Source organism: Urtica dioica, chromosome 10 (genome assembly GCF_054948205.1).
Source record: "Urtica dioica subsp. dioica isolate 48M chromosome 10, U.dioica_male_clone48M_v1_H2, whole genome shotgun sequence".
Taxonomy (NCBI): Eukaryota; Viridiplantae; Streptophyta; class Magnoliopsida; order Rosales; family Urticaceae; genus Urtica; species Urtica dioica.
The window spans coordinates 25,372,652-25,383,968 of NC_142765.1; the positions used below are offsets into that span (position 1 = coordinate 25,372,652).

General features: G+C 35.1%; 3 protein-coding genes across 3 annotated transcripts; all 3 read left to right on the forward strand.

Annotated features, from left to right (window-relative positions):
• The first annotated feature begins 1,807 nt into the window (after positions 1 to 1,807).
• On the forward strand, positions 1,808 to 3,596 carry LOC149384458 (transmembrane protein, putative (Protein of unknown function, DUF599)). Its single transcript, XM_089629079.1, has 2 exons — positions 1,808 to 2,053; positions 2,760 to 3,596. Exons 1-2 carry the CDS (start codon positions 1,892 to 1,894, stop codon positions 3,324 to 3,326), a joined length of 729 nt encoding a protein of 242 aa, XP_089485205.1. The 5' UTR covers positions 1,808 to 1,891; the 3' UTR covers positions 3,327 to 3,596.
• A 1,625-nt stretch (positions 3,597 to 5,221) lies between these two features.
• Positions 5,222 to 6,048, forward strand: LOC149384459 (hikeshi-like protein). The gene has a single exon (XM_089629271.1). It carries the CDS (start codon positions 5,393 to 5,395, stop codon positions 5,933 to 5,935), a length of 543 nt encoding a protein of 180 aa, XP_089485397.1. The 5' UTR covers positions 5,222 to 5,392; the 3' UTR covers positions 5,936 to 6,048.
• Positions 6,049 to 7,131: 1,083 nt separating this feature from the next.
• On the forward strand, positions 7,132 to 7,770 carry LOC149384460 (agamous-like MADS-box protein AGL61). Its single transcript, XM_089628044.1, has one exon. The coding sequence runs from the start codon at positions 7,132 to 7,134 to the stop codon at positions 7,768 to 7,770; it is 639 nt and encodes a 212-aa protein (XP_089484170.1).
• The last annotated feature ends 3,547 nt before the right edge of the window (positions 7,771 to 11,317 follow it).

Consider the following 11,317-nt stretch of genomic DNA (forward strand, 5'->3'; position numbering starts at 1 on the left):
ATTTTAAGGGCAGCGCACATGCCATTGCCGAACCGCCCGCGCTTCATAGTGTGGATTCCCTCGAAGCAAACCATGACGTTGTTGAAGATTTTCCACCCTCCGACGAATGCTCCTTGGTGTTCAGATATGGTTGCCTCCATCACACACCTGAGACGCTCAACAAGACACCATATAATAATCTTGTAAATTACATTACATTTTAAAACTTGAAATTTCAAAGTAGTCATAGTTTGGAAAATTATTGTTTATTAGCCACCCACATTATCTCCTATCAAATAAAGAATGTATTACCCTTTAAATGAAATTTTGCCCACTGCATTAATATTAAGAATGACAAAAACGAAATAAAAGAAAAAAAGTAATGATGCGATTAATGAGGCATACATTAAGAGTACACACAACCAATTACACAATTTGAAAAGGAGAACCAAAGCGTCAAAGTCATTCAAACAAAAGCCATAAAAAGTTTTCGGAGAAGATGAAGAGGGGAACGTATTAATGATAATTAACAGTGTAAACCCACGGAAAAAAACTGAAAAAGAGATAAACGGATACTTACTAACAAAAATTAACTTTTTTAGTATGGAACATAGAATCCTGAAAACGAGTAAGTTACTAACAGCTATTTCTGATTATTAACTCCGTAGATTTGAAGAAAAAAAACCAAAAAATAAAACGATCGCACACTACTACAAAAAGTCTAATAGAAGGCGTTTAAAAAACACCTTGAAATATATATAATTGTGTTTTTGGGCGTCGTTGTATCATGTGACGTTTAGACAGCGTCTAAAATATTTGCAGTCTATTAATGTGACACGTTGGATTATGGCAGATAAAGTATACACGGCGCGTATTATTTTTGAAATACGCAGGTTTAATTTTTTTTTTTTACCCATAAGCTTTTTTTCTTATGAGCTTCGAAATTTACTGAAAATCGCTTATTCATAATTCAAATTAATTAAGCAACACTGATTTGGAACATGTGAATATGAATCGTAATTATATCCTATTAAAAGGAAACTTATTCAATAATCAATACTGTGAATCTAAAAAAAAAATGTGCATATAATTTATTAAATTAAACGTAATATTAAGAAGGTTAAAATGGAACTTTCAGCCTAAACCAAAGTTTCAAATGCCGTTTCGAGCCTCTTGATTTTACGGAAAATCGACACGCCGACGGAAAACCGAACGGAAAAAATGTGGCATAATATATATATACACACATATATATATATATATATCTTCAATTTCAAATTTGTAAAATATATGGTACTTAATATATGTATGATATTTATTTTAAAATTTTATGGCAATGCATATATTATATCTTTAAAATAATTTATGTATGTATGAACTTACCTTTACGGACAGGGTTTTCGGGCAAAAACCGGACTTACCGATCCAGTGAATAAATAAATATTATTATAAATAATTTATATATATATATATATGTGTGTGTGTTCATTTAAAATATATCAATAATATTTTCAATTAATAATACCTACTGTTTATGATTTTTTTACTTTTATTATTATTAATACATAATAATGTATAATATAATATTTTTAATGTAGGTTAGTGTAGAGTGTAGGTTATCTAGTTGATTATCTGTCCAATCAACATAACAACGCAAAAAAAAAAGCATGTGTTACGCTAAAGCTTATTAAATAATTTATATGGTCAAGCTCAATTAGTTATCAACAATTGATTATCTGTCATATGAATCATATTCAATATCCCGCTTTTTTAGTGGGAAAATGGATATTATTATTATTACCCAATGACATTTTACTCTGGTGGTTTGGAAGGTGTACGCAATGTTTCTTTCAATATATACTTTCCTCTTCGACAGACTGAAAATCAATCCCGATACAAATAGGTAATAAAGATGGATGAGAATTCCTTGGATTTCGTTCTCGTGCCAATTGGTCTAATTCTGTTTGGGATATACCACGTTTGGTTGTTCATCACGATAAGACGAAACCCCAGCAGAACCGTAATTGGTCTCAACGCTGAGTCACGTCACCAATGGGTCTTTGCCATGATGGCCGTTAGTTCTCTCTCTCTCTCTCTCTGGTTTGGCTATTACTGTTTTTATCATGAAATAAGAGCTAAATTGTTTACCAGACGAGTGAAGTATGGAAAACCCAATTGAAAGGTTACCCATGAAATGGGACCCAGCTGGATGAAAATATAACATATCTCTATTGTGTTTGATTAATTCATTATTGATGACAATTAGGCAGGTACGGAAATTACTATTGCAAAGTAACCAACCAACCAATTGATCATCATTGATACAAACAATTTGGTGTTGAGCTCGATCATCTTCCCTGTTTTTATATTTGATTTCTATATATCAGCCAGTGTTTGAGTTTTGAGGCTCTCAATTTCTAATTCAGACACCTCTCATTATGACTTTCGAGCCATTTGGTTTAATCTTTAGGCAGTGAATTCTACAAGGAACTTAACCAGATTTTAGCCTCATCTCTTGTAATAATATAACCGATCACGTTCATAAATTATGAGTCTTTGGATTGTGATATTGGCCTTGATTGTCTATGTTTGTTAAAATAGAATTCTTTTGCAAAACAGTCTCACCATTTGCATTAGGTTCTGATAATACCATAAAATCGTTCCAAGGTTTAGCCTTTATCAGTGACTAGGTGTTTAGATTGTCTAGCCGGGCCAAGACTCGAGATCGATATCGAAAACAAATAACAGCCTCGGTTACATTATTTTTTTTTTTTTTTTAGGATCCGTTGAAGAACGGAGTGTTGGCGGTGCAGACGATTCGCAACAACATAATGGCGTCGACGCTTCTGGCGACGGCAGCGATCACTCTCAGCTCTCTGATCGGCGTTTTCGTGAGCAGCAAAACGTCGAGCTCGAGCAAAGCCTCGCTTTTGGTGTACGGAAACAAGACCGCCGATCTTTCTTCGATCAAGTACTTTTGCATTTTGCTCTGCTTTCTCGTCGCCTTTGTTTGCAACATGCAATCCATTCGTTACTACGCCCACGTGAGCTTCTTGGCCACCGTGCCCGCCTCGAAGGACCGAAAAGACCGCATCGACTATGTCGCGAGAAATCTGAACCGAGCGAGCGGTTTTTGGTCGCTCGGCTTGAGGGCTTTTTACCTCTCGTTCCCTCTCTTCCTATGGATTTTCGGCCCGATTCCCATGTTTGCCTGCTCCGCGATCATGGTCTTCGTTCTCTACTTTTTGGACACGACCACGAGCTTTACGCGGAATCTTCACAGCCACTCGGTCAGAGAGGGCTCTAGAAACGGCGACGTGGAATCTGCCGATCAAAGCCGGTCGTGAAATATTACGTGCAAGGGTGTATAAATTAGCAATGAAGTTCGTTCAGTGTTGTTGAATTTGATCTGTTAACAAGGTCTTATATAAGGTGGATTAAATGATTCATTATTTCTTACAAAGGTGTGTAAACAGGCAAATAGATGATTTAGGTTTGAATCTACTTCTTTTCTCAAATATAGCTTTGATTATCTTGAAGATCTCTATGGAGAGATCTGGGTTACAAAATTCAGTGTATAAATTGTATTAATGTATTGGTCATCTTTAATCACTAGATCTCAACTAGCGAAATTAGGCAGGAACATGTCCTTTTATAACTTTGTTCATTGCTTCTCTGGTTTCATTGAGTTCTGGTCCGATGTCTTCGGTCTACTTCTTCTTCTCTTGTAGGCTTAGAAAATTACATGAAAAATATTTTTTTTTTCCCTTAAATAAATGAATAGTGTTCTTAAGTGCAGCATTTTCAAAATAGTAATTATAAATTCTTTTAAAACTAGTGTTTTTCAAAATCATATAAATTTTTTTAAATTAATTTTATTATAAATGAAAATGTAGCTAGTAAGTAAAATTAAATTGGAACCTAAAATAATAAACAAAATTTTATAATAAAAAAAAATTGATTTTTTTTAAAAAAGTAGACCATTAGACTAAACAATATCAAAATATTCCACAAATACCTTTCCGTAGTAAATCCGATTTACTTAAAAAAAATATAATGATAAATCAATGTGGAACCATTATGGAGAGAAACGAAATTGTTACTAAAAACATGTTGATGTCGGATTCGGTCCATCAACAATCACGAAAACTATATTTTATATTTGGTATTTCGATTTATTTATATTTATGTTGATCTCAAGAATTCATCGTATAAGAACTCATCATAACTAATTTGTAGTGAAATAATAAAAAAAAAACGGACAGAGAATAAATAACGAATCGAAAAGAGATACTTTTATTGAATATTGATCAAAAGAGTACAAGCGGAGAATAGCTAGGTTGGTAGTTTCTCCCCCTAGAAGAATGAAATACTAAAATCTAAGATGGGATTAAAATAAGTCCTAGTCTATCTTTAATCATAATATTATAAAATAAATAAATAAATAAATAAATAAAAAGACCATAAAAATTTCCCCCACAAGTAAAAATAAATAAGTAGTTTATTCCACATTCCTATTTTTTTTTTTTTTTAAAAAAGGATTCATGAGTGTTTAATGACAAACATGTCACTAATAGTGACAAGTTTGCCACTAAACACTTATCTTTTTTAAGAAAAAAAATGTACAAATATGGAATTTTGTTTTTAAAACAAGTGTCCAAACCCATAAATAAAAGGACATTTTGTATGAAATAGTCAATTTAAACTAATTTTATTTACAAAGCAGTCAAGATTTCATGAGCTTAAGTAAAGTAGCCAATTACTATAGAAAGACTATTATATCCCTACATGTTTGAGTAAAGTGACAAATTTGATTATAATCAAAGCAGACAAATTCGAAATCGATTAATGGACCGTAACCCCTTAAAATTTGTGTCAAAACTAGAATCTCCAATCACAAACCTTCTCATCCACTTTCACAAACTTCTCGAGAACCTTTTGATTTTGGGTCAATTTTCGCAAGAGACACGACGGATACGACACTGCAGAGCCAACAACAGATAATCGGTCGACAATTTGCAATGTCGTAGGGTTTAGAATAAATATGATTTTTTTGTGTTTAGAGAAAATGAGAGTCTAATATGAATTTGATCATGCGTGGGAGAATACAAAAAAGTATTTCGATAATTTTTAATATTTTTAGCCAATCAATTAAAATTTAAAAGAAAAAATACTGAAGTTGGAATAGTCTAAACTCTAAATAAACGCATCACCCAAAATAAAACTAGTTGACGATTTTTTTATTTTTAATTCAAGAATTTTCTAAATAAACGACAGACAAATCCCTTCTAGAAAGTACTAGACAGACACAGTAGCTCTACTCTTCTTCCCCATCAAAATTCCAGAACCCCGAAATCCCAATCTGAGTCGTTTTTGAATCTTGGATCACTGTGTGCTAAACCAGAAAGCAGAAATGTTCGGAGTAGTGTTCCCAAACCTGAGCTACCCAATGGACGCGACGTCGTTTAGCCAGATCGACCCGACCCACTGGATAATGGACCTCGCCGCCGATACCCGGCCCCACCAAATCTGCCTCTTCCTCCTAAGCCCCGCCTCCCTCCCCGCCGACAAAGCCCTCTCTCTCTACTTCCAACCCCAATCCTCTGCCACGTCACCCTCCTCCTTCGCGCTCTGCGGCCACGTGTCCCTCTCTCGCCCCTCCGCCGTTATTTCCCTCCCCTGGCCGGACTCCGACGACGTCGCCGACGTGCCGGCCAAGATCGGGATCTCGGTGGAGGATGTGGCGGCGGTGCCGGCGCTGGACGCGGCGGCGGAGAGGCGGGCGGAGAGAGTGGCGATGAAGGTCGGAGAGAATCTGTTCAACTTTATGCAGTCTTTCTGCGCTGTGGATGGTTCGAGATTGATTGTGCCAATGGATATTCTGGATCGCTGGTTCAAGAAATTTCAGGACAGAGCTAGGCGAGACCCCAATTATCTCGCTTCATTTCATTTGTGATTTTTTTTTTTTTTTCCTTTTTTTTTTTTTTTTTTTGGTTGTGCTTGTATCATATTGGTGAGAATTGTACGAGGAATGTTGTGATTTACATGATCTGATTCTGATGCTCAGTAGATTTCAAGAATGTTGTGATTTAGAATGTGTATCAGATTTCTTTCGACTACGCAACACAATCACTGAAGCGAACGCAACAACAATTAGATATTGGCTTTAGATAATAATAGATTGAGCAACGCAACAAAGTTTCAACTACAAGAATTATACACGTTTATGAAATTAGAGGTCTATACCCAGCTTGAAATTGAATCCCATTTGCTACTTCCAAATTGTTCACAAGTTCTATTTGTTCCCTGACCAGGAAAAAAAAAATCATTTACCCACCGATCGAAGCCTAACTCTCTAGATATCGTTGGAAGAGAATTCGGTTAAAACCACGACAATTAATCTTGAAATTTTAAGCAATCTCCTTGTTTAAGAAAAACAAACATGCAAATTAAGCTGTAATGAAAGTGACCACTGGAAAAACATCAATACGCAATATTCTCATTTTTCCTCCACCGTTAATACGGGTCATATTTTGTTTTTTTAAAAAACAGTTCATCTCCCAGCTTTCCATAAAATAAATATAATAATTAGTTCATCTAGTAAATTTCTACATTAAAGTTCGCATTCAAAGTATGAAAAAAAAATTCTATAATTTCACAGCTACAAATCGTAACGTGGATGAGTATTGGTTGGCTTTCTTATAACACAGCTAAGACTAAATCCGTTTATTTGTGTATTCACTATTGCTTTCTCATAATGCCATTTACTTTTTTTTTCATATTTGGTTTCTCTTCCCCCATTAAAAGTGAAAACAAGTCAACGTGATCGAATTTATCCAACATTCTAGTGGACAATCAAAGGTTGACATTGATGATTGGTAGGTAATAACCATTGATAAAATTCTAAACACTCTCAACGAAATCAATAGAAGATTTTAGAACTCCCAATAAAAGTGTTTGATTGAGAGAATCACATCGACAGTTAAAAAAAATGTGTGTATCCATAATCACAAGTATAATCCTAAAGAAAAGAATCCTATGCCCTAGAGACCCTATATATACGTGTACACAATATGGTAACATGCCAAGGAAAAAGAAACTTGACATATTACATTTTATTTTACATAGATACAAAGTCTCTTTCTCAATACAATGAAGAAAACAACACAAGGACGTAAGAAGTTGGAAATGGTAAAAATACCAAAGAAGAGCAATTTGCAAGTCACATTTTCAAAGAGAAGGTCCGGGCTATTCAAAAAGGCGAGCGAGCTATGTACGCTCTGCGGGGTCGAAATGGTAATTGTCGTCTTTTCCCCTGCCAACAAGCCCTTCTCGTTCGGCCACCCGAATTTCAACACCGTCGTGTCGCACTTTCTCACGGGAACATATCACAATATTGCCAAGAAGAAAAGTCAACTCGTTGAGGCTCAAGATGGTTTTAGCTCATTTTCTACTTCTATTGTTGATGGGCTCAATTTAAAGCTTGGTGAGATTAATGGCCAATTGGAGGGTGAACGAAAGAGAGGAAAAATATTTGATGAGATGAGTCAAAATAGCGGTAAGTGGTGGGAATCTCCTGTGGACGAGCTTAGTTTAAAGGAGCTAGATCTCTTGAAGGCGGCTTTGGAAGAGCTCAAGAACAATATTGCTCTCACTCAGCATGCTTATAATACTATTTTAAATAATGTCAATTTTGAGACTAATCCTAGCAATAGTCTCAGTGTTGGCAATTACGCTTCTAATTTTGCAAATGTTAATTACAATTTTGGGTTTGGGAATGGGGTTTTCTAATTTATTTATTTATAGTTATTTTATTCTGGGATAAAGTTCATGACTTTATGAACTTAGGGGAAAAATTGCACGTCATGACTTGTGTCATATTAAGTAATTTAATTATTTGATATTAAGTTTGGCTAAGGTTTGTCTATTTGGATTTTGGACAATTTTTAGGCCTTTGGCCTGTTTTGCATTGTAATGATTTGCGTTGCCCCAAAAATAAAACTCTTAATTGTACCACTTCTAATTGTATCATTTATCTTTTGGCCCATTACACTGCAGCAGCATATTCATATTTATTTAAATTATTATTTATATAACGGGCGTAGTAAAGAAGATTTAATGATTCATATTGGAAAAATGTAGATAATTTAATTAATTTTTATTGATCATAAATAAACAGACCAAACCGAAACTTTAAACAACCTATAAAAATGAAAGAAAACTTATTATACCACATAATATTTTGAAAAGGCCAAAACAACGAACTTTGAACTTTATTTTGGACAATGATCTAGCGTCAGACCTTGTGCGCGGAGCTTGGGCGAGGATTTCAAAGTTTGGATGAAGGAGATGGGATTTACGGCAGAGAGAGAAAGAAAGAGAGAAAGTGTTTCATAGTTAAATGTTCATCTCACGCCATTTCTCTATTATATATCAATATTAAATGCTCATTAAAAAAATTGTTATGAAATTATAAGAAAAATTGTAGTTAAAGGTAATAATGATTACAAAATAATATATTTTCAAAATTTATTAGTATATCTGGTCAGATTTTTATGGGAAATAAAGAAATAATTATAAAATGTTAGTATCAAGGATTGAAATCCCGGGGGAACCGGACGGGAACCGGTCGGGATCCCCCTTTTTTGAACTCCCCGGTACCGGAACCACCAAAACCGGAAGTTTCCGGTGATTCCGGGGGAATCGGACCGGGAACCGCGAAGGAATCCGGATCCCGCTAGCTTCCCGACGCGACTACGGCCATTTCTTCCCGTATCCCGCCGGATCCCGCCTTTCCCGGTTAGCTTTCCGGCGTCTCCTCTCAGTCCGGCGTCCTCGTCTTCTCGGCTAGAACGCGCGCGCGAGGTGGGTTCCGGGTCTCGGTGGCTGTCGGCCGAGCTCCCTCTCCCTCATTCGCTCGCTCTCTCTCTCTCTCTCTTGCTCTCCCTCGATCTCTTTCCCTCTCTCTCTCTCTCTCCCGCTCGGTTCTCTTCTTCTTCTTCTTCTTTCTTTCTTTCTCTTTCTTTTTTTTTTCTTTTTTTTTCCTTTCTTTCTCTTTCTTTCTTTCTTTCTCTCTCTTTCTTTCTTTTTTTTCTGTGTCCTTTCATTTTATTCGGCTATAGAGTATAGATAATAACAAAGACAACTAATAGATAAGTGATGAGTTGGCAAGCTCAACCTTATCCTAATAATTACAATCCAACCTCTTTTCCTTGTTTTCTTTCAAATGGGTCCCTTAAAAATTGTTACAACCACGTCCTTTTCTTATTATTATTTAATTAAATTCATAACCGAACAGATTATAATTATATTATTCGAACCGAGAATTTTCTCGTTCGTTCTCGATTAATCAAAATATATTTAAGGTTTCTCAGAATTAATTCTCATTCTTGATAATGTGTTTCTTAAATTAATTTCCGGAATATTTCCTCGGAATTAATTTATTATTCGAGATAAACTTATTGGACCATAATTCACTCGAGAGACGAAAAAATATAACGAGAAATTTACTTCACTAATTTCCTTTCGGATTCCTTTCACGTTGAAATTAGTTAGGTCGTTAAAATATATTTTCACTTTCACAATCTTTCTTACATTCGTGAAAATATTCTAAAACCTTATCGACCTTGATATTCTTAATTTCTCATTCTCGATTATTTCATCGTTCCTTCGAGAAATTCCTTGATATTATTTCATTTGAAATCTTGAAATCTCACTTGAGTAGTCATTTATATTCATTATATTGAACTTACTTTTTGTTGTGTTTGTAATTTGGTATTGTGTTGAAACATTGTACACTATTTTTAATTTTATGAATTTTATCATACGTACTTTGTATGTTTTATGTATATTTCTTTTCTGAATTCCCCTCGGTAAATACGGTATTTGACGGTATTCCTCTACGGTAACGGTAAGTTCAACGGTACCGGTTTCCTTTTTTTTCCTGCTTCCCCCAGTATTCCTTTACGGTACCGGGGGTTACCAGTAAATTCGAAAGGTCGGAACGGTAACGGTATTTCGATCCTTGGTTAGTATTAGAGACAATTTATCATAAAATGATTTTTGTATCACTTTACTCACCTCAGGAAGAAGAAAATAATGAGTTTGGTTTTATATAATTTCACTTTCACCCATACATTTTGCAATTTCTCTTTGCAAATATTATGTTTTGTTTAGCCACTTTTATTTACTTGAAATGACAAAAAAAAATGCCACGTCATTTTCATAGTCAGCTTAGCAGCACCAAGGAGCGACTAGCCGACTAGTTTTCGTAAATTGAACGGTTTCTTTCTTTCTTTCTTTAATTCAACATTTTTAACCATAGACAGACAACGAGAGAGTCTGAGAGTTTTTTATTTTAATTTTTATTTTTTAAATAATAAAAAAAAAACCTCCAATACTCACATAATTCTCTTTGGGTGCATCAAATCAATTACACTTTCACATGCTAATCGCCTACCCAGAACAATAAATAATACTAAGAAAGCTATTGCGATTCTCTCCAGTTGCCAAATCAATCCAAAACCAGCAAACGATTCCTCAAATTCCACGTTCTCTTCGACCCCACCTGTATATTACTCCACTTCAAACTCGGATTCAATCATCATCGTTTCCTTTTTCCTTGCTGAAACAGTCGATCATCCATGGCGTCTCTGAGCTTCACTCTAGTCAAACCCAAATTTAGTATAAGAGGCCGACCCGGAAAAAGGTATTGGTTGGGCCAAACCCGTTCGTGATCGGGTCGGGTCCGCCGGTCCAAAAGCACTAACTAGGATGTCAGTGCATTAGTCAGAACCGAGGAGATTAGTAGTACTCCCCCAATCAAACTACTAAAGGCTAGACGCCCACACACATTTAAAGGGCAATAAAGTTTCTATCTTATTTTTTTATTCAACTATATTTTTAGCACTCATTTAATTTCACTAGTATAAGAACACCATTTAATATCACTATTCACTAATACCCTTTTATTATATTTTCAACACACTCATCTAATCAAGGTTCTTATTTTATTTTTTTATTCAACTTCATGCATTTATTCAACTTCAATCAAGTCGGGTCGGGCATGGGCACGAGGAGAAAGACCTCTTGCAAAAAAAAAAAAGCTTGATCAAGATCAGGCTATTTCACGCATATTCAAAGTGCAATCTAGATTCTCTTATTTTTACTTAATAACCTTCATATTCCGCATCCTCATTTAATTTCACTTAACACTTCTAATTTTGAAAATTTGTCTGATATAAACATACTACTTTTGACGAGGCAAAGTCGATAAGCTGAAGATTTCACCACACCTCAACCTATGTGTGGTCTTAGACCCTATATAGGAGGTTTCTAA

Bases quoted from the DNA above. Each gene is read 5' to 3' on its own strand.
- LOC149384458 (XM_089629079.1), top strand. From the start codon at position 1,892: ATGGATGAGAATTCCTTGGATTTCGTTCTCGTGCCAATTGGTCTAATT. The intron at 2,054-2,759 runs GTTAGTTCTCTC...TTTTTTTTTTAG, and splicing joins GGGTCTTTGCCATGATGGCC to GATCCGTTGAAGAACGGAGT.
- LOC149384459 (XM_089629271.1), top strand. From the start codon at position 5,393: ATGTTCGGAGTAGTGTTCCCAAACCTGAGCTACCCAATGGACGCGACG.
- LOC149384460 (XM_089628044.1), top strand. From the start codon at position 7,132: ATGAAGAAAACAACACAAGGACGTAAGAAGTTGGAAATGGTAAAAATA.